This window comes from Pristiophorus japonicus, chromosome 1 (assembly GCF_044704955.1).
Source record: "Pristiophorus japonicus isolate sPriJap1 chromosome 1, sPriJap1.hap1, whole genome shotgun sequence".
Lineage (NCBI taxonomy): Eukaryota > Metazoa > Chordata > Chondrichthyes > Pristiophoridae > Pristiophorus > Pristiophorus japonicus.
This window is the reverse complement of record NC_091977.1, coordinates 75,484,334-75,507,829: the sequence shown is the minus strand read 5'-3', so window position 1 is coordinate 75,507,829 and position 23,496 is coordinate 75,484,334. Positions and strand designations below refer to the sequence as shown.

Genomic DNA, 23,496 nt, shown 5'->3' with positions numbered 1-23,496 from the left:
AAAACCTGATCAGTGGATGACGCTTTGTGTGCACAAGTGCTGAGCAAGTTTCCCTCGTTCGAACTGGGCATCGGCAACTTCACGGGAGCCAAGGTGCAGATCCACCTAGACTCGGGCGGTTCAATACATGACGGAGAAGGTCAAGATTGAACTGGACAGACTTCAACGGGAAGGCATCAGTTTACCAGTCAAATTGGCCATTCCAATTGTCCCGGTGTTGAAAAATGATGGCACGGTCAGGATCTGCGGCGACTACGAGGTAACTATTAACCGAGTCTCGATACAGGATCAAGGCTGACTACCTGTTTGCAATGCTGGGGGGGGGGCGGGGGAGAATCGTTTACCAAATTGGCCCTGACCTCCACTTACATGAGACAGGAGCTGGTCGAATCATCAAAAAAAACTGACTTGTATCAACATGCACAAAGGACTGTTTATCTACCACAGATGCCCTTTTGGAATTTGTTTGGCGGCAGCCATATTTCAGAGAAACATGGAGAGTTTGCTGAAGTCCGTCCGGAGAACAGTCATGTTCCAAGATGACATCCTGATCTCCGGTCGCGACGCCACGGAACACCTGCACAACCTGGAAGAGGTTCTACGTTGTCTGGACAGAGTGGGACTGAGGCTAAAACGCTCCAAGTGTGTTTTCATGGCATCTGGGGAGAAAGATGGCATCAGGCCTACAGACTTGACAGAGGCCATCAAGAATGCTCCCAGACCCCAGCGTGTGACGGAGCTGCGTTCGTTCCTGGGTCTTCTCAACTATTTCGGTAACTTCTTCCTAGTTTGTGCACATTGCTAGAGACCTTGCACATGTTGCACTGAGAAGGTAACGACTGGGTTTAGGGCAAATCTCAAGACAGCCTTTGAGAAGGCCAGGAACCTGCTATGTTCCAATAAATTACTGGTACATTATGACCCATGTAAGCGGTTAGTGCTGGCCTGTGACGCCTCATCATATGGGGTTGGTGGCTTGATGGAGCACACAAATGTATCGGGCAAACTCCAAGTTGCATATGCGTCCAGAAGTCTAAGGCTGAAAGAGCCTATAGTACGGTAGAGAAAGAGGCTTTAGCATGCTTTTATATGGGGTTAGGAAAATACACAAATACCTGTTTGGGCTTCGGTGTGAACTTGAAACAGACCACAAGCCACTCCGTTTCATTGTTTTGAGAGCAAAGGTATAAACACCAATGCCTCGTCCCGCATCCAAAGATGGGCACTGACATTATCCGCTTATGATCGTCATCCGCCACAGACCAGGCACTGAAAACTGCTGATGCGCTTAGGCTACCATTGCCCACAACTGGGGTCTGCAGACTTGCTGCTGGTCATGGACACCTTTGAGAGTGAGGGGTTATCCATCACGTCTCGCCAAATTGGGATCCTGTACTGTCGAGCGTAAAAAGGTGTCCTAAATGGAAATTGGTCTGCCATTCCCAGGGAAATGCAGGATGAAATTAAGCCTTATAGCTGCTGCAAAGATGAATTATCTATTCAGTCTGATTGTTATGGGGTAATTGTATTATGCCAAAAAAAGGCAGGGAAACTTTTGAGATTTACACAGTACCCACCCAGGCATTGTCATGATGAAGGCCATTGCCAGGTCTCTTGTTTGGTGGCCTGGCATTGACTCGGACTTGGAGTCATGCGTGTATCAGTGCAACACTTGCATGCAACTGAGTAACGCACCTGTGGATGCTCCGCTGAGCCTATGATCATGGCCATCCAAACCGTGGTCAAGGATCCACAGACTTTGCCGTCCCCTTTCTCGGCAAAATGTTTTTAATGATAGTGGACGCTTACTCCAAATGGATTGAATGTGTAATATTCACGTCCATAGCCACTATTGAAAGCCTCCAGGCCAAGTTTGCCACCCGTGGCCTTCCCGACGTCCTTGTCAGCGACAATGGACAGTGTTTCACCAGTTCGGAGTTTCGTGAGTTTATGACCCGTAATGGCATCAAACATGTCAAGTCTGCCCCTTTCAAACCCGCGTCTAACAGTCAAGCGGAGCGGGCTGTCCAAACCGTTAAGCAGAGCCTAAAACGCGTGACTCACGGCTCCCTACAGACCCGCTTTTCTTGCATTCTGCTCCGTTACCGGACGAGACCCACTTGCTCACTGGGGTCCCTCCTGCTGAGCTGTTAAATGAAGAGGCATCCAAACCAGGCTCTCCCTTGTACACTAGATCTGTGATCATGTCAAAACCAGATGCTGCCTGACCAGAGTTTTTCCAGCATTTTGTTTTTATTTCAGATTTCCAGCATCTGCAGTATTTTGCTTTTGTACCTTTTTTTTAATATTCTGCCTTGTACACTATTTGCCCTCGGCTTTCTTTGTATTTAGATTTAAATTTTTCAGTGGGAATGAAAACCAAGGTAAATCCACCATCTAAACAGAAATTGGAATAATGTGCTCTTGATTTGGTGCTTGGCTGGCTGAGTCACAAGGCAAAGTTTAAAATTTATTCTGTTGATGCTTTAGTGCCTCCAGGCAGGCACCAGTATCTCTTTAGTTTTGCTCAATCCAGAAACCGTTTGCATGCTTTCATAAAACATTGTTTAATCTGAGTTTAGGATGTGTTTTTGCCTTTACTACAAAAAGTCGTGCTCCTAATCTAATTCTGGTATACTATTTCAATTACATAGAAATTGCAACATGAAAACACTGTCCAGTACAACCAATCTCTACTGTTTATCCTTCACAGAAGTGGTAGCCCTAATATCCTGTGCATGTTCTGCTTCCATATCTCTCCCCTTTTTCTTCAATCACCCATCTTTCCCAATTTTTGAATAGTCTCTGCTTCAATCATGCAACTTTATTTTAAACTATTTCTCGCATCTAAATCTATGCATCTTCCTTCCAAACTCCTCCAAGTCTGTTTCTATCTACTGTCCCATCCTTTCATAATTCTAAATAGATCACATCCCATAATCTCTTCCAATAAAAACAGCTTGCTTTTTCAAATTTAAAAAAATATTTTATATTTCCTCATCCTAGTAAATTTGTTGTACCCTCTTGTCAACATCCTTCCTATAGTGTGGAACTTTTGATTGCCACTTTAGTTTACCATAGGACACTCTAGACACCAGTTCCCAAGCCTATACTGACTGCACTACTTTTTCTGCTGGTTTAGTATTGGTAACACATTGCCCTCCAGCTCCAGTGTGCGAGGACAATGGCATGTTACTGTGGTCCGGAATTGGAAAGTTTTTTTTTGAGATTTACGTGTGCAGCTACTAATGCAGTTGTTGGTAGGTATCAACCATGGGATGATGTCGAACTGATCTTAGTTTTGTTGGCACATTTGTCTTCAGGATCATTGCTTGAACTATTGGCTATGTTCTCATTCTTTCCCCTCCTTTTTTTGTTAGAAAAGCTAGGCCTCATGAATTACCTTGTACATCTTTCCTCTTCAGAGGCAACAAAAGTATCACTGATTAGTTATGTTTTACAAAGCCCTGGTTAGACCACATCTGTAATACTGTGTACCGTTCTGGGCATCACACCTTAGAAAGGATATATTGCCCCTGAGCGAAGCACAGATTCACTAAAATGTTACCAGGGCTCCCAAGGGTTAGATTATGAGGAGAGATTACATAAACTAGGCTTGCACTCTGCAGGGGGAAAAAACAACTTTTCTTCAAGGTGGACTCCCTGAAATAAGGAGTCGATACCCACCTGTATAGCAACCACGGAATCACTCAGATGAAACCTTGGTTCAACCAATCTTTATTCAAGCATGTGCAGGGGAAGAGTTCAGAGGCTCTACATGCACAATTTGAGGTGTGCGACCCTCCTACAAAACTTTCTATAACCACCGGTTGGCCTACAGCTTATCAGCGGAGCATCAGATTCATTGACCCTTATCAGACTGGCTACTGAGTGATTTCCCAACCTTTCCATCTCCCATCACATGTCGGCCTTCTGGAATGTGTTCTACAGTGTCAACCTTGCTTCAGTTAACATGGCATGTTGTTTAACCTTGCTTCCCATGGCTTGGTATGCACCTGGTTTCTTATCAGCCAAAACTATCCCTTTCCCATGAGTTCAGCTGCTGTTACATTCAATGTTTCCAGACAGCTTGCTCCCTACTGTCCTTGGTAAGTGGTGGTCTCTCAAATGTACTGAATATGTAAGTTTCCATTTTAGGTTATACGGCCATTTTCTATCATTTGTAAGCGAGTTTTACATACAATCTGTCAATAGACGATATCTTACAATCCCTACCTTGAGGTGGAGGAACTCCTGACTCCTCACGACCTCCTAATACTGATGTGCCCTTTTAATCTGGACCATTTTGTCAGATCAATTCACTACCTTCAGTATCCACTTTAGTGACAATCTGTCTGTCTACTTCCACTTTGACAATACTGTGTGAAATCAGAGCCACACCATTTAGGAGAGAAGTTGGGAAACATGCAAAGGATGGTAGAAGTGTGGTACACTCCCACAAAGCAGTAGATGCTAGCTCAGTTAAATTTAAATCTGAGATGGATGGATTTTCCTTGACAATGGTATAAATTGATATTGATGCATATAGATATATATTCTATCCAGCGTTTATTGCCTATCCCTAGTTGCCCTGAGAAGGTGGTGGTTTGCTTGGCCCTTTCAGAGTCGACTAGGCAATGGACAGCAGGTTTCCTTCCATAAAAGGACATTAGTTGAACCAGTTTGATTTTTTTATAACAATCCAGCAGCTTCATGGTCACTTAATTATACCAACTTTACATTTCCATATTTTTAAATGAGAATTCAAATTCGCAAACTGCCATGGTAGGATTGGATTATTAGTTCAGATATATGGATTACTGGTCTAAATGGTTTTGAATGGCCTGTAATACAATAGTATAAAGTTACATCAGTGTGAGATGTGGTTGTAAAAATGTCCAGTGCATTGATTTTGACAGGCCATTTTCGACACTGGTAATGGTACAAAAGTGGTCACTCATACATAACTGACTTCAATTCTCTTTTTATTTTTCTGCAGGCCAGAGCCTTGGTTATGGGTTTGTAAACTATGTGGACCCAAAGGATGCTGAAAAGGCCATCAACACATTAAATGGTCTCAGACTTCAAACCAAAACAATAAAGGTAAACTTGTGAGATTAAGACTTGGGTGCTACTTTGCTTGGTATGTTGTATTTGGTGCACTCTGAATTTTATTTTTTTCCAATTTTAAATTTTGTTTTGGTAGATTTGAGGTCACTATTCCCTCAAGTGTATCTGCCATGCATTGTTGGCGAAAGCAGATGACCTCTCCGAACTGTACTATATTCAGTTCTGAGGCTAGCTGCTAGTAGAACAGCTTCAAATGATTTCCTCAGCTGAAGCACCTTACTGGTTATTAATCAGAGCTAAAAGTGGGTGCAAATCTGGAATAATGCAGCTCTGCAATGAGACTTGGGATTCAAATCTGGTTCCTACAGTTAAGTAAATGTAGTTAGGCAGTCTCAACTAGAAATGTAGTTCACCATCTGTGTACTGAGGGATCTTTTCCAGAACGACTCCGCATCTAGGGTGGTGTATTGCTCAATGCAGTGGCAGTGAACAATTATTTGAATACTACAGATATTCTACTTGTATGTCTACTCCGTGGCTAGGACAAAACCATTTTCCACATGTCTCTAATACCAGAGGTTACAGCATCTTTTACTATTTTAAAGGAGCTGTTTCTCTGCTCTTGGGCTGCAATTCACATCAGCATAGTTCACTTATCATTTTGGTGTACAAGGTGAACAGATTGGAGAACTGCCCAGCAAAATCCATTATACAGAAATGCAGGATCACGAAAGCTTGGCTGACTGCTTGCCCATGTTTCCTGTTCAAGTGACCAAATATGACCTTGCAGTGTCTGTTAGTTTGCTGGAAGTTTTTGTGATCAATGGCATTGCAGGATATCTACTGGCCTGTCCAAATTGTTATAAATATATTTTACTGATGCAGTTTTTAGTTTGGACAGACTTTTTTCAACTTTTCCTTTCTAGAAGGGTGCTGCAGAAGTCCTAGTGGCATTGGCCTTGCCCAACACCACCCCAGTGGCCTGACAAAGAACACAATCTAAAAGGTGCTTGATTTCCTAGCATTGACTTCAAAAATCCAGCTTTCATTTTGTATAAATGAGTTGCTGTCATCTAGCTGTTTGAAAAATTAAAACTCTGGATGGCCATTTCCATTTCCCCTCTAGCCTTTTATTCTGCTTTCCTCTCCCACCCCCTCCATTCTCCTGCATATGATCTTTGAGATGTGTTGGAAAATCTGATGGAAAAATAATTGACCCTTACCCCCAAAAAATCACTTGTCTCAATTGTTTTTCCTGTTACTAGCAAGCCCTCATGAATAGTTGACTTGTTTGCTTTTCTGTATTTCAGTGCATAATAGGACACCACCCCCCCCCCACCCCTTGCCGCTCCAATTATAAAGTATTTTGAGCTTTTTTTGCCTTTCGCCTCCCCAAATTCTCAATGTTTGATAGTATGGTCTTGCTGCTCCTGAAATTTCGTATTCCTCCTCCGCTACAAAAGTATGCTGTCCTATTCTTATCTGCCCCTCCCTTTTTTAAAAAAACTGAGATCCTGTAGAGCACCTTCCTACAGGATTTTAAAACTCAAACCTGGTCACGACCTTCATTTAACATTCTTGCTCTTTGTTCTGCTCCAAGAACCCACTTGTTTTTTTAGAATGCATTGGCTGTGTGTGCTAACTTTAACATTGACTTGGATGCCAAGGGTGGTTGCCAGTGATGAGACTTCCATCTTCCATTATTCAATTGTCCAGTTGACTTGAACGTGGAGTAGATTTTGTGGAACCAAAGTCATGTGGAAGGTGATCACAGCTGGGCTTTATTTCTGTTACTAGTATCTCCTATTCCTGTGCCTACTACTGCAATCTGCAAACACAGTTCCAACTCCACATAGAAGCACATAGTGAACAAGATACACCAGTTGAGTGAGACTTCAGTGCCCACGTTTCCCCACAGTTTCTATCATCTTGCAAAAATATATTAACATTCAATCTGGTTTGTGGGTCACTGACTAGCACTAATCTGGCACCATCTAATGCTTCAGTTCTGGTATAGGTGCAAATCCAGACTCACTGCTACATTGTAATAGCAGGGCTCCAAAGTGGGATGATGCACTGGACAGTTTGATGAGTAAAATGTGGACCTTTTAGCCCTTGAATTCATTCTCAAACTTTCAGCCATTGAAAACTAGTTGCAATAAATGGCTAACTTTTGTGTTTTAAATGGCTACTGCCCCATTCCCAGTAATGTTGGCACAGCCAGGTCATACCACAGGGTATTGAGCCCAGTACTCATGCAGGCATCAGTTGGCATCAAGGCAACAGTGTCAGCTGATGGCTCATTGTCTTTCCTTCCCAGGAGAAATTATCCTCTTGCAGAAATGGAAATTGAATGCCTTCTGAGGAAGCGGGGAGAGGTATCAATTTGCAGTGAGTTATAGGGTTAGTAAGACTTTTTTGAATTGTTTTAGTATTTAAACTGCACAAGCGCAGTGCTAGTTTTAGTCCATGCTAAGTGCTTGGGTTACACACGTTGAATTTTAAAGACCTAAAAGCAGTGTGTCCTTGCCTTGCAGTACCATACCCATTGCTATTGTACCACTCCCAAAATACAAGTTCCTCTAAATGAGTGAATCTGAGTTGAGTGTAATTGTCAGCCTTTTGAAGATAAAATATCAAATATGAAGTCTTTCATCTAATGCATATCCACCACATCCCACCTGGTGTTTAGCCTCTGATTTACTAAGCCTAAAATAATAGCTGTAACTAGTGCTTTAAGTTTACAAATGAAATATCCAATTGGTTAAATGTAAATTAATTAAAAGTACAAATGAGTAAAGTGTAACAGAAAACCAAGCAATCAAGTTCCCTATTCAAAGCTACCATTCACAACACAGCATGTACCATTATGAAGCAATCAAATTGTTTAAATTAAATTTATTCTACAGCCATTTTCTTCAAGTGAGTAGACAACCAGTTAGTGCTAACATTAAAATAGATAGGATAGCATTTCAACAGAGTAATTTGTGATTTATTAATCCTAGAATTCATTCCTACCCCCGCCCCACAGCATAGCCCTGCTCTTCCGGTTTAAGCTAGAGTTTGTCACCTGCCCTGGGATTTCCAGCAACTGTAGACAAATTGAGATGTGTAATGGAGCAGGATAATACCTACTAATAAATTCATTAGTTTTCAAAATACTCTTACAACAAATACAACAAAATTTGAAAATAACAAACATGGCTGATTTTGGGGAGGGGGAGACAAGTTAACTTTTTTTCTTTAAACAGTACAAAATTACTATTTTTTCAAAAAAGCCTACTAGGCTGCGGTTTTTGTGATTCCTCCCAGTAAGGAGAATGTTTTGAGGTTACAGCTTTACTTCAATCCTACCTTCCTGTAGCAGGACTGGGGCCCTTGTATACACTGACAAACCACTGTCCATGGCTACCTGTGAACTGTGGGGAGATGTATTTGCTTCATTGGGATTAGACTGCTCGGAATATCTTTTTTTAAATCTCAAAACAATATGGGTGATTCACTTTTTAAAATTAGCTTTAGCCATCCTTGTACATTTCTCCTGTATAATGTCATTCTTTGTTTACTCAATACGTTGCAGTGGGAAGGCTTACTCCTGGTTTTGTGACCCAGGGTCCAAGGTTGGCATGTTTGGCCAGTTAACTAAAACATAGACTGGGGATAAATGAGTCTCGACAATAATATTGCAAAATGCTTTTGAAATGTCTCTGCAGATGTACTTCCAGAGGGCATAATGGAGCAGGATGCTAGCACCTTTCAAGTGCATTGCTTCCTTATTCTGACTATTACTAGAACTGTTTGTACTACTCTGGCAAAATTTAGCTTTAAACTGTACAATCGCAAATATGGAACCAAATTGTAGTAAAGCCTGAAGTAACCAAGTGCATGTTTACTAAGAAGGAGGAAAGAAAAACCCAGTAAATCATTGAATAATGGTCATGCTTTGGTTCAAAGGATGTGCAAGGTAGCAACATTTAGCTAATTGGTATTGCTTCACATCCTTCAGTCACTCCTGAGCTTGCTTTTCTAAGCTCAATATACTCTCTCCTACCAGAATTCACTTAAAATCATGTTACGTGGTCTTCTGTTTCTAATAGGACAGTAGATATGTGGAAGCATTTAATTTTGGGCCAAAGATCTGGATCAGGACCTATTGAGGGTTAGAGATGACTCACATGGGCAATAGGAAGGGAAGAGGAGAAACCATGATAAGGTAGTAATGCATGGATTATGGAAGCATTAGTATTAATGGACAAAATGGCTTTTTCATTCCAAGCATTCTTGTTCTTTCCCAGAACTTCAAACTTGCTGGTGCCTCTTTCCTTCAAAAATTATTCCCTCTTTAAATCGTTCCTTTTGGTTTTTAAAACCCTGACCAAGCATCAATTCGCCCCTAATTTTATTTACTTCAGTTCAATTTGGGTGCCCTGTGTGGTTGACCTCAGCCCATCACATAACCGGAATGCTGATTGGCAGGTCTGATCTCTGGCTGCTTGCTGTTGTCTTGGAAAATACAGCAAATGCAGCAGAAAACATGTAAATACATTTCTAGTATGAAACCTGGTTCAAATGCTAAACTACATTCCTGCAAATGTTATAATTTTGCTTGCTCCCTCTTAATTGCCATTGAAGTAGTTTCATTTGAGACCAAGCCATCGCTATTGAATAAGCAAATATTTTCTCAATAGACATTGTCTCAACAATTTGGATTTTATATAGCATCTTGAGGCATATGGAAAAAGACACAAACAGGATAGATAAGAGGTGAACAAAATCTTGGCCAGAGATTTAAGGGCGAGAGGGAGATGAAGTTTTGGTAGGAAATTCGAGTGTACGACCAAGGTAGTTGCAGGCATGGCTGCTGTTGGGGTGAAAGGAGGGAATACATATGGTCATTGTCAAAATTTTGGGCTGAAGTAGGTTGGAGATGGGGCGAGGCAAGGCCATGGAGGGATTGAAATACAAGAATAAGAGTTTTAAATTTGAGCTATTGTACTGGGAGCAAATGCAGGTCAGTGAGAACAGTGGGAATAGGTGAGTGAGACTTGGATTTAGCATAGGATACAGACAGCATAGTTTTGCATTAGCTGATCTTCACTGAAGGAGGATGGGAGATCCTTGGAATCAAGATGACCAAGACCTAAATTAAGGTTTCTGAGGTATAGGGTGAGGCATGCAATGTTAGAGGTCGAAGTAGGCAGTTTTTGTGATGGAGAGGATATTGGATCAGAAGTTTGGCTCAGGATGCCGAGGTTGCAACCAGTCTGGTTCAGCCAGAGCCAGTGGCTGGCTGGGTGGGGAGGTGCGGGAGGGAGGAGGAGTGGAGTTGGTACTGAGGGTACAGTGTTTCAGCCAGGGGCTGAAAATGATGGCTTTGAACTTTTTACTGTTTAGATGGAGGAAATTGCAGCTCATCCAAGACCAGATGTCAGACGAGCAGTTTGGCACAAATTAAAGGTCAGATATTGCATTTACCTGATCCTTGCACACCGAAAGAAAATAACCAGATTATGGCTACCTGTATTATCCCAAGTTTTTCCATTTTTAGATGCAGCCTTTTACATAATCTGATTCCCTCTGGGCTTTCTTCACACTTGAGATACAAAATACCATATGTTGAGAATTAATTTTTTTTCAAAGCTTGATGGAAAGAGTTGAGTACAGGGAGCTTACCTAAAGATAATCAAATAATTGGGCCAGAATGTGGATTTTTATTGAGGATCAAAATTTAAACTACATATCAAACCGTCTGCAGCAGTACTTAGTGCTACCGAGGTTTTGCTTGTATATCTAAATTCCAGACTTTTTATTCAGAGCTTCCCTTTTACTTAAGTAATAGTTCTTCTAGAATTTTCCTTTTTTTTTTAAATGAACCTTTTTTGTAGTTCCTTATCTGTTTGGTAATAATTAGAATCAACTGCCACAACTACTCTGAATACATGGCAAAAACAATGGCAATATTTCATGTACAAAGTGCATCAGTACAGGGAAATGACCCGATTAAATTACTACTCAATCCAGTTCATAAGTAGTTCTACCAGCCATTTGTTCATCTAATTTTTTTTTAGAAGTGGGGCATACATTTCAGTCCTCCAACTTTGCTTCATATTATCACAATGTTTTGCAAACTGCAATGTGAACATTTCCTATTCAGTTTCAGCTCTCCTGTTGAAGGCTCTGGCCTCTAAATAGATCAATTACTTTTTTTTAAGTTTCTCAATTCTGATAGTGACTGGCCAATGCCAAGGGCAGTTTACTAGTCTGTCTTGTTTGACACACTTCTGTCCACGTTGCAGTCCATCACAATTTTTGGCACTTAATTGGTGGTGGGGGGGGGGAACCCCAGTGGACAAACCTGTTGTGCTGTAGGTGCAGACCTCTGGCCAGTTGGCTGCACTGTGATCTAAATTGCAGGCAGTTGACCACTAGGTGGTGCTGTGGTGCAAGTCACCAGCCCACCTACCATTTTGTTACCCCACATGTCTGTGGCCTCTTGATGCTTAACCTGTACATGCCTGCACCCATCCTTCTCCAAGGTTCCCTGAGAGTGTCCAATCTTGCTACTTAGACCAGTGTTGAAACTTTAACAAGCTGAGTCTTTTACAAACACACTGATGCACTGTAGTAATCTGTGGCTGAGTCTTTTTACCTCCAGTAATTTGAGACTTGGTGTTCAACTTCCACATTGCTGTGGGTGGTGCATTAGTCTACCACTTGTGGATTTCTTTTTCATTTTAATCCAACATTATCTTAGATTTAATTTTCTAAGATTTAGTAGTAGGCCTTAAATTCTTAATGTTGAGGTGGCTTTTTTGCTTTTCTCATTAGTCTAAATATGTCTGAACCCTGGGATGTCACTTGAATATTTAATATTCAATGGTATTGCATGACTGATGCAAGTTCAATTTGAGTCATGTTCCATCATAGCAACTTATGCCTCATGATTGGATTTTATTGATGCTCTGCTCCTGTCTTGTTGCATGCATCTCTCAAGCTTAATTTCAAGCACCTCAAGTTTTGGGTTCTACTGCCGTCTGTGTGGAAATACAATTTAGTCTCTGGCTAATGTCCTGGTCAAAATTTAGCCCTCAACGAAGATCGTTTTTTTTTTATATATCACATTGATGTTTGTTGGACCTTGCTGTGTACAGTTTGATTGTCACATTCCTAGCATTACAGCAGTGACTAGACTTCAGATGTATTTCATTGGTGTGTGTGTCTTTCTCTTTCCTCTTCACCCCACCACCCAACTCTCGTCTCCTTCTCTCCCCTATTGGAACTCTCAATTTGAGTTTCTTTTGTACTGAACTATGGCCATTTCATTTCTACTTTCTCTTGCTGTTAAAATATTTTCCAGCAGGAAGTATTCTAATACGTTGGTTGGACTCTGGGTGCTTGCATTGATTTGTGCACTATAGTCTGCGACACTTGTCCTACAAGACATAAGCGCTAATCTACAGGGAGTTTTGAAAACTACCTGAAAACAAAATTGTGCAAATCCAGTTTATTCATGTACAAGTGTCATTGATTTGAGATCACTAACTCTTGCAATGTGTAGGTAGAGCACTGATCATATTACCAAGTGCCTGGTTAAATTGTTGCACAATTCCAAAACCTACTGAATAATAAATTACTGTTGCATGATTACTCTGTGCCAGTAACCTTCAGCTCATAAACAAATGCATAAATTGGCTCCTGTATGCAGTCTTGGAATCGATGTATACAAAACTGGTTGCAAGAGCCATTTGATTAGTAATTTGGTTGGTGTAAAGTGGTTCAGAAGTGTTTTTGCTTTTACAATAGCTTTTTACAAGTCCAAACAGACCATCTCTAGTGGATGCATGTCTCCCTAATTGCTTGCTGTACCTGCATGTTAACTTTGTGATTCCTGTTATGGATGTCAGGCTAACTGGCCTACAGTTCCTTGTTTTCTCTCCCTCATTTCTTGAACAGCGGGGTTACATTTGCTACATTCCAATCCACAGGGACTGTCTAGAGTCGAGGGAGTTCTGGAAGATCAAAACCATCTCTGCAGCCACCTCTTAGGCCATCAATTCTAGAAGATTTCTGCTTTTAGTCCCATTTTTTTTTCGCCAGTATGTTTCTTTACTAATTTAAGTTCCTCACTCATTAGATCCTTGGTTCCCCACTATTTCTGATATTTTTTCCGTGAAGTTTATATTCCTCAAGGTAATGTCATTGAGAAATATGATTTCCTTTTAAATGTTTGCCAATGCCTATCTGCTGACTTGTCTCATTTCCCAATCTACCATGGCCAAGTCATCCCTCATACCTATGCAATTGGCTTTGTTTAAATTTACCACCCAGGTTTTGGGCTTAACTCCACCACTCAAACTTAATAGGAAATGAAATTCATCATATGATCATTCTTGTGCAGAGGATCCCTGACTACGAGATTACTAATTAACTCTCATTACAAAATACTAGATCTAAAATAGCCTGTTCCCCAGTTATTTTCTTGATCTTGTTCTTAAAATACAACTCTCTGAAATGCATACCATGAACAACTCCTCCTAAACTACTTTTGCCAATTTGGTTTGCCAAGTCTATGGAGATTAAAGCTGCCCTGCCCCCACTCCCCTTCCATGATTATTGCAGTACTCATTGTTACAGACTTCTCTAATTTTCTGATTTGTGCTCTGTACAACACTAACTACTGCTAGCAGGGTTATAAACTACTCCCACCAGCATTTTCTGTCCTTCACCATACTGATTCTACATCCTGATTTTCTGGGCTAAGATCCTTTCTTACTATTGTCTTCTATCTCGTCCTTTATTATCAAAGCTACCCCTCTTCCTTTTCAATTTTTTTCTAAAAGTCAAGTACCCTAGAGTATTTAGTTCCAAGCCATGGTCACCCTGCAACCATGTCTCTAGTGGCTACTAGATCAAACTCATATTTATCTTTTTTTGCCATTAATTAATCTATCTTGCAAATGTTCCATGCATCCAGATAATGGTGCCTTTAATTTTAGCTTGTACTATTTTTCCCTGATGTGACATTGTCATTAATACCCTATTATCTTTGTTAAACTCTCTGTCCTTTCCTGCAACACTGCTTGATTTAACCCAAATTGCTACTCTGCTCTACATCCTTTGCTTTTCTTTGTTGGAAACTTAACCTGACCTCTTCTTTCTCCACCACCACCACCCCCTCCAAATTAGTTTAAAGCCCTATCTACCACCCTAGTTATTTGATTCACCAGTACTCTGGTCCCAACCTGGTATAAATGGAGTCCGTCCCAATGGAACAGCTCTCACTTTCTTTACTGGTGTCAGTGTCCCATGAATTGAAACTTCTGCCTCCCACACCACTCTTTCAACCACACATTTAACAATCTAATCTATTTGTCCCTATGCCAATTTGCATGTGGCTCAAGTAGTAATCCAAACATCATTACCTTTTGAGGTAGGGGAATTATGGATAGCCAATAAATACTAGCCTTGCCAGCAACACACACATCCCATGAACAAATAATTCTGCTTTCTAATTTTGACAAGCTCTACAAACTCCCTCAGCACTACCTTATTCCTAGTTCTACGTAAGTTGCTAGTTCCTACATGAACCACCACAACTCGATCCTCCCCTCCAGCCATGAGATGATGTCATTTTACTCTGGCACCACGTGGCCAGCCTTTGGGACTCCAGGTTGCAGTTGCAGAGAACAGTATCTATCCCCCTGACTTTATTATCGTCTACCACATTTTTCCTCCCCACCCCCTCTACCCTGCCCAACTTGAGTGGCCTCCTGTACCTCGATGCTGTGGTCAATTTGCCCATCCTCCCTGCAGCCTTTGTTCTCATCCACACAGGTAGCAAGTACCTTGTATCTGTTGCACAAAGGCCGAGGCTACTCCTCCACTGCATCTGAGGCCCCCTTGCTTGCTTGACTGTCACCTCCTCCTGTCCCTGACCAAATATAAACCACTACCTAGCCTAAGGATCAAGTAACTTACACTTGTTCCCACCCCACCCAACCCAACCTTGGTGCTGATGTGGTTACCTGGGATCTCGCTGCTCTCCACAACCCCCCACATGCTGCTACAGCACACCTGCACAGCCATCCTATTTAACCTTGCTTTTCTTTATAATTAATTCTCTTGGTTTATTTTTAGTTTTTTAAACTAATTTATCTAGTTTAAATTATTTTAATAAAGATATAGGTTCTTAGTTTAAACCACTCTCCTAGCTCTTGACACATCCTTTCCCTCTCTCCGAATTCCCATAGCCACTCTGTTTAGCAACCCACACTGTTTAGTAGATTCTACCAGCTCTGCACACTGCTGTGTAGCAGGTATCCCTTCTAATGTATACCTTTTTACAAACTAATAGTTACAAGAAGTCTGTCAACAACCAAGCACAACAATTCATCATGGGCAGTCCCTCTGAATCAAGGAAGACTTGCTTCCACTCCTGAAGTGAGTCCTTTGGTGGCACAACAATTAACACCTAGTCAGGTACCCACTAGCAGCTGACTGACTTACTGACTGTTAACTGTCACTGAAAGTAAGTGTGATCCAATTTCAGCTTTATTAACACATTATCTGCACACTTTATCCACAAGTTATCATGTTCTCGCTGCCACTCTGTTTAGTAAACCACTCCATTTAGTAGATTCTCCCAGCTCTGCGCACACCTACTTTCTGTTCTGCTGAGATGCAGTAATCAACGGTGTGGTAGAATGTCTCCTTTTGTTTTCCACAACTTCTGATTCCCTTGTGCTTAAACTGCTCTATCACTCTGGACTCAAAGACTGAATTAATAGCCTCAGTACAGAGCCGATTCTCTCTCCAGATGGGCTCTTACCATCTTCAGCCCATACCAAACAAGTTTGAATGATAGTGACTAATCCTGGACAATTGCTCACTTTGTCCCAAAAAGTGCCGAGTAAAGCGGGCACTCTTTGGGGGGGGGGGTCATTGAGACTTTTCCTTTAAGTGAGTTCTAATTGCCAAAGCTGTTTCTTTAGATGCAAAAACCAAGATGCCAGATGGTAGGACAAAAGACTGATGTAATTGTAGTTCTAAATTGAATTAATGGTTTGTACTGGGGTAAACTATTGTACTTAGCAAGCCCCATGGGATTGTGCCGGCTCTCTCCTTATCCATTACATAAGTTTATAAAAGAGAGCAACACAAAAGCAATATTTTTATTCTACCCTCTTTCCCAGCCCTCCCATTAAAAGTGGCTTTCATGGTGAGTTAAAATTAAACTCTCCAAACAAGATTTTATTGTTATGAAAGAACTTCTGCTTATTATAATGTTTAAATTCAGATCTTTTTATCCAAAACTCCCTTAATTGAATGTAGTCCTTCCAGAATTTCCTTTCCTTAGTGTTCTGATGGAATCACCCAACCACTAGGATTACAAAATAAATCATGACAAACTTGCATGATGCCAATAGAGAAAGTGTCCCAATAAGATTGAGTGCTGCTCGAGGAAGAGATTAGGAAATGAAGCTGAAAGATGGGTTTTGAGCAGACTTTAAGGTGCAGGCAAAGTAGTCTAGGGAGGGAGTTTTAGAAAGCTGGCCTGATGCACCAACAATGGTGAGATGTAAAAGCTAGAATTGGAGGAGCAGAACATTCATAGAAACCTAGAAAATAGGTACAGGAGTAGGCCATTCGGCCCTTTGAGCCTGCACTGCCATTCAATGAGTTCATGGCTGAACATGCAACCTCGGTACCCCATTCCTGCTTTCTCGCCATACCCCTTGATCCCCCTAGTAGTAAGGACTATATTTAACTCCTTTTTGAATATATTTAGTGAATTGACCTCAACAACTTTCTGTGGTAGAGAATTCCACAGGTTCACCACTCTCTGGGTGAAGAAGTTTCTCCTCATCTCAGTCCTAAATGGCTTACCCCTTATCCTTAGACTGTGACCCCTGGTTCTGGACTTCCCCAACATTGTGAACATTCTTCCTGCATCTAACCTGTCTAAACCCGTCAGAATTTTAAACGTTTCTGAGATCCCCTCATCTGAACTCCAGTGAATACAAGCCCAGTTGATCCAGTCTTTCTTGATATGTCAGTCCTGCCATCCCGGGAATCAGTCTGGTGAACCTTCGCTGCACTCCCTCAATAGCAAGAATGTCCCTCAAGTTAGGAGACCAAAACTGTACACAATACTCCAGGTGTGGCCTCACCAAGGCCCTGTACAACTGTAGCAATACCTCCCTGCCCCTGTACTCAAATCCCCTTGCTGTGAAGGCCAACATGCCATTTGCTTTCTTAACCGCCTGCTGTACCTGCATGCCAACTTTCAATGTCTGATGTACCATGACACCCAGGTCTCGTTGCACCTCCCCTTTTCCTAATCTGTCACCATTCAGATAATAATCTGTCTCTGTTTTTACCACCAAAGTGATAACCTCACATTTATCCACATTATACTTCATCTGCCATGCATTTGCCTACTCGCCTAACCTATCCAAGTCACTCTGCAGCCTCATAGCATCCTCCTCGCAGCGCTCACTGCCACCCAACTTAGTGTCATCTGCAAATTTGGAGATACTACATTTAATCCCCTCCTCCAAATCATTAATGTACAATGTAAACAGCTGGGGCCCCAGCACAGAACCTTGCGGTACCCCACTCGTCACTGCCTGCCATTCTGAAAAGTACCCATTTACTCCTACTCTTTGCTTCCTGTCTGACAACCAGTTTTCAATCCATGTCAGCACACTACCCCCCAATCCCATGTGCTTTAACTTTGCACATTAATCTCTTGTGTGGGACCTTGTCGAAAGCCTTCTGAAAGTCCAAATATACCACATCAACTGGTTCTCCCTTGTCCACTCTACTGGAAACATCCTCAAAAAATTCCAGAAGATTTGTCAAGCATGATTTCCCTTTCACAAATCCATGCTGACTTGGACCCATCATGTCACCTCTTTCCAAATGCGCTGCTATGACATCCTTAATAATTGATTCCATCATTTTACCCACTACTGATGTCAGGCTGACCGGTCTATAATTCCCTGTTTTCTCTCTCCCTCCTTTTTTAAAAAGTGGGGTTACATTGGCTACCCTCCACTCCATAGGAACTGATCCAGAGTCTATGGAATGTTGGAAAATGACTGTCAATGCATCCGCTATTTCCAAGGCCACCTCCTTAAGTACTCTGGGATGCAGTCCATCAGGCCCTGGGGATTTATCGGCCTTCAATCCCATCAATTTCCGCAACACAATTTCCCGACTAATAAGGATTTCCCTCAGTTCCTCCTTCTTCTTCTTACTGGACCCTCTGACCCCTTTTATATTCGGAAGGTTGTTTGTGTCCTCCTTAGTGAATACCGAACCAAAGTACTTGTTCAATTGGTCTGCCATTTCTTTGTTCCCCATTATGACTTCCCCTGATTCTGATTGCAGGGGACCTACGTTTGTCTTTACTAACCTTTTTCTCTTTACATATCTATAGAAAGTTTTGCAGTCCGTCTTAATGTTCCCTGCAAGCTTCCTCTCGTACTCTATTTTCCCTGCCCTAATCAAACCCTTTGTCCTCCTCTGCTGAGTTCTAAATTTCTCCCAGTCCCCAGGTTCACTGCTATTTCTGGCCAATTTGTATGCCACTTCCTTGGCTTTAATACTATCCCTGATTTCCCTTGATAGCCATGTTGAGCCATCTTCCCTTTTTTATTTTTACGCCAGACAGGGATGTACAATTGTTGTAGTCATCCATGCGGTCTCTAAATGTCTTCCATTGCCCATCCACTGTCAACCCCTTTAGTATCATTCGCCAATCTATCCCAGCCAATTCACACCTCATACCTTCAAAGTTAGCCTTCTTTAAGTTCTGGACCATGGTCTCTGAATTAACTGTTTCATTCTCCATCCTAATGTAGAATTCCACCATATTATGGTCACTCTGCCCCAAGGGGCCTCGCACAACGAGATTACTAATTTATCCCCTCATTACACAGCACCCAGTCTAAGATGGCCTCCCCCCTAGTTGGTTCCTTGACATATTAGTCTAGAAAACCATCCCTTATGCACTCCAGGAAATCCTCCTCCACTGTATTGCTTCCAGTTTGGTTTGCCCAATCTATATGCATATTAGTCACCCATGATAACTGCTGCATCTTTATTGCATGCACCCCTAATTTCCTGTTTGATGCCCTGCCCAACATCACTATTACTGTTTGGAGGTCTGTACACAACTCCCACTAATGTTTTTTGCCCTTTGGTGTTCTGCAGCTCTACCCATATAGATTCCACATCATCCAAGCTAATGTCCTTCTTAACTATTGCATTAATCTCCTCTTTAACCAGCAATGCTACCCCACCTCTTTTTCCTTTTATTCTATCCTTCCTGAATGTTGAATACCCATGGATGTTGAGTTCCCAACCCTGATCATCCTGGAGCCACATCTCTGTAATCCCAATCACATCATATCTGTTAACATCTATTTGCACAGTTAATTCATCCATCTTATTATGGATACTCCTTGCATTAAGACACAAAGCCTTCAGACTTGTTTTTTTAACACCCTTTGTTCTTTTAGAATTATGATGTAGTGTGGCTTTTTGTTTCTTGTCTTTGTTTACTCGGCCTTCCACTATTGCTTTTCACCTTTCTACCATCTGTTTCTGACTCCATATTACTTCGCCCTATCTCGCTGCATAGGTTCCCATCCCCCTGCTATATTAGTTTAAACACTCCCGAACTGCATTAGCAAATGTTACCCCTCGGACATCAGTTCCAGTCCTGCCCAAGTGCAGACCGTCCCTTTTGTACAGATCCCACTTCCCCCATAACTGGTTCCAATGCCCCAGGAATTTGAATCCCTCCCTCTTGCACCACTGCTCAAGCCAGCAAGGGATCTACAACTGGAGAAGCTTGCAGCAATGGGGTGGTGCAAGGACTTGTAGAAAAAACAAAAGTCCCATCTGCCTGTTAAGGTAATGGAAATTATCCCAAGGGTTGTCCTCAAAGGAACAGTGCTGGTTTCCTGGTGTCCTAACCACCATTTATCACCCACCCAACACTACCAGAACACTAGTTGTTCATCTCATTTCTGTTTGTGGAACCTTGCTGTGTGCAAATTGGCTGCTTTGTTTGTTCTACAGAAGTTATTGCACTTCAAAAAAATAACTTGTAGCTGAGAAAGAGGATGTAAAAAGATGCTATATAATTTCAAATATGCTCAATACTTAAATGTGTGTTATACTAGGAGCACTAGCTATGGCTGTAACATTTTCAGTTGAAGTTCTTCACTTTTTTTCCCCAGTATTGTGTATAGATCAGCAGTTTGTGATAAAACATAGATTATGCTGATGCCTTTTAAGTTTACCATTCACTCAAGGTTTTTATGGTATAGGTTTATACAGGAAGCCTTAAATGAAGGAGCAATAGTGGAATTTTATTTGTTCCCTGTAGAACATTACGATGTTCTTGCCCTCTTTCCTGTATAGCACATCATGACTCAAAAAGGGATCCTGACAGGAATGTAAACACTCATTCTGAGCATTGCTGGTTTACAGCACGAGCTAACTAGCTGCAGCATTGACTTTCTTTGTGAGCATGTGTTATTGTGTCCCTTAGTGCTATGAAATTGGTAGGGCCACAGAATAAAAGCAAGCTTCGTTTTCCTTTCCATTTGTAAAATTTGAAGGCAAAACTATAGTTTAAAATGCTGCCCAATTATCTTGAACCATCTGTTTGTGTACTAATGCTGACATTGCTGCAGCTGCCCTATTTTTCATGATGCACTGTATTTAAAGAATGTTCCTTTTTTAAAACCATTTAGGAGAGGTGCCATGTAGTGAACTGAAACTAAAGGATAAGATTGGCTGATGCAGCAAGCCTAGCCTTGAAATTGTCTTTGAAATTACAATTGTGGATGTATTTGGAAGATGAAGTATAAATCAATATTAAAATGTCCTGTTGGAAGCAAATCTTGAGTTGTGGAACAGTCTGGGATATACTTAAATTTCTCAAATAAAACTATCCAATCCAAACAATTCAGTGAGGTTTAAGATTTAACTAGTCTTAAGTGTTGTATTTGAAGTTTGCATGAAAGCTGTTGATACAATAAAATTGTCTATATAGATGAATGGGGCAAGAGGAGAGTGAGGAGGAGCTACTCATTTTTGGGTTTCTACAGAAGCCATCTGGAGATGCATTTCTACAGCACTCCTTTGGAACTCTTGTATGAGACAGTTTCCTGGTTGGCTCACCCCTCAGGGATTTTGTCCACTTGGCACTCCTTGATTATACTTTCGTGTTGTACGTCCAAAGCACTTTTCTTTTTGTGTAGTCTTCTGCACTACACGAACCTGTTTTTTCTCTCGTGCAGGCAGTTCTTACAAAGACTTGTTCACTTTGCAGTATTTTCAAATTTTGTAGAACCATTACACCTCTAGAACATGGTTTTTGTTTCAAAACATTTTGGTTGAGATAGACTTAACTTTGGTTCTCAGCAAAATTGAGGATTCTTCTGCACCTTTCCCAGTGATCATTTCTGTTCATGAACACTGCATAAGGTCCAGCATTATGAAGCCTGTCCCAAGTTCAGGGTCTATATATAGAGCGAATATATAGAACTGTGAAACAAACTGGCTTATGGCCTTTGCTGAAAAAACCCTATTGCTGAGAAAAATGTGAGGCATTCCAACATCAAATCTATGAATGGTAGCTACAATAGCAGTAATTTTGCTCTGGTAGTAGGCTTGATGCTGTGGAAGAGCAGAGGGATTAGGAGGTACAGGTTCATAGGACATTAAAGGCAGGTGGATGAGGCTGCTCTTCAAAAAAAAAATAATAAAGCTAATGGAATTCTAGGTTGTGTAGAATGAAAAGTAGAAGTTGTGTTCAACTTGTATAGAATCTTGGTTAGACCACATTTGAGTACTGTGAACAGTTTTCATCTCCATACTGTAAAAAGGATATAGAGGCACCGGAGAATCTTTTTGCAACAAGATGATACTAGAGCCAGGAGGTTATACCTATTGGGAAAGATTGAACAGGCTGGGGCTCTCTTTCTCTAGAAAAGAGAAGGCTGAGGGATGATCTGATTTAAGGTTATGAAAGGGTTTGATAGGGTAGACTTAGAGGTTTCCATTTGCAGGGGAGACAAGAACTAGGGGTAGTAAATTAAAAGATGGTCACTAAAGAATCTAATTGGAAAAATAGGAGAAACTTCTTTACCCAGAGAGTGGTTTGAATGCGGAACACACTTCCACAAGGAATAGCTGAGTTGAGTATTTGAGGTGAGTAGCATAGATACATTTAATGGGAAGCTACATAAATACATGAGGGAGAACTGAATAGAAGGATATGTTGATCAGGTTAGATGAAGGATGAGAGAAGGCTTGTATGGTCTTGTTGGGCTGAATGGCCTCTTTCTGTGCTGTAAATATGTAATAAAAGCCAAAAGGTATTGATAAGCCTATAAAGTGGAACATTAGATTGGATAGATGGAGGGTAAATGTGATTAGGGCTATTTTGGGGTGGAGGGTCAATGCTGACTGAGCCAAATGGCCTGGTTCTGTTGTAACTCCTATGTTTAGACAATGTTCAATCTGGCTATAATCCTTTCTTAAAACTCTGATCCTTAAACAAGTGACTATCCTGTGAGCTTAATTCAATGTAAATTACACTCCTTCCATAGCCAAATAGAGAAATCCCAAAATGTAATTGAGGATCCTTGGGTGTGTTGAGTTTAGTCCTGGAGTGTCTCCCATAGCTGGTTTTGTACTGCACAGACTGCGGATGCCCAGGTCACTACTACTGCACTGCTGACCACCGGTTAAAGCTACATGACTATTATTATATCTCATTTTAAGACCCTATTATAAGCTCCGATGAGTTCTTCTGGTGTCCTGGCCAACATTTATCACTCAACCAAAATAGATTGTAACTGGTCCTTCAATCTGCTGTTTGTGGGACCTTGTATGGAAATTAGCTACCAGGCTTGCCTACACTTCAAAAATTATTCATTGGCTGTGAAATACTTTGAGATGTACTGATGCTGTAAAAGATACTATACAAATACAAGTCTGCCTGTCTGTCTCTTTTTCCATCCTGAATTGACCACCACCTCATCTGTACTACATGCCCTCTGTCCTGTTTTTCTGTGTGGTTTGATGACTCTATTCAGCTCCATTCACCACTCTGCTGATGAAGCATCATGTGCCAACCTACAGCAGGACCTGGACAGAATCCATCCTTGGTCTGACCAGTGGCAAGTAACCTCTGCACCACAAATGCCAGCCAATGACCATCTCTAACAAAGGCCCCATGACTTATCCCTAATCTGCATTGGCACTGCCATCACTGTCCTATCCCAACATCTTGGGAGCCACCCTTGATCATAAGCTTAACTGGATTAAACATCATAATGTGGCAACAAGAGCAGGGCAGAGACTATGTACTATGCAGTGGCTGGGTCACTATCTGAC

The 23,496-nt window shown here is 41.4% G+C and overlaps 1 protein-coding gene across 8 annotated transcripts in view; it reads left to right on the top strand.

The window, feature by feature from the left end:
• LOC139264501 (ELAV-like protein 2) overlaps window positions 1-23,496 on the top strand; it is a 145,717-nt gene that overhangs the window by 59,740 nt on the left and 62,481 nt on the right. For 4 of the 8 annotated variants that reach the window (XM_070881119.1, XM_070881092.1, XM_070881074.1 and 1 more), the window contains 2 exons: window positions 5,000-5,103; window positions 10,465-10,527. In XM_070881119.1, coding sequence (XP_070737220.1) covers window positions 5,000-5,103; window positions 10,465-10,527 — 167 coding nt within the window. Of the gene's footprint in view, window positions 1-4,999; window positions 5,104-5,996; window positions 6,077-7,390; window positions 7,406-10,464; window positions 10,528-23,496 lie in introns of those variants that run through there. The other 4 variants (XM_070881109.1, XM_070881100.1, XM_070881128.1 and 1 more) reach the window with 2 other exon arrangements.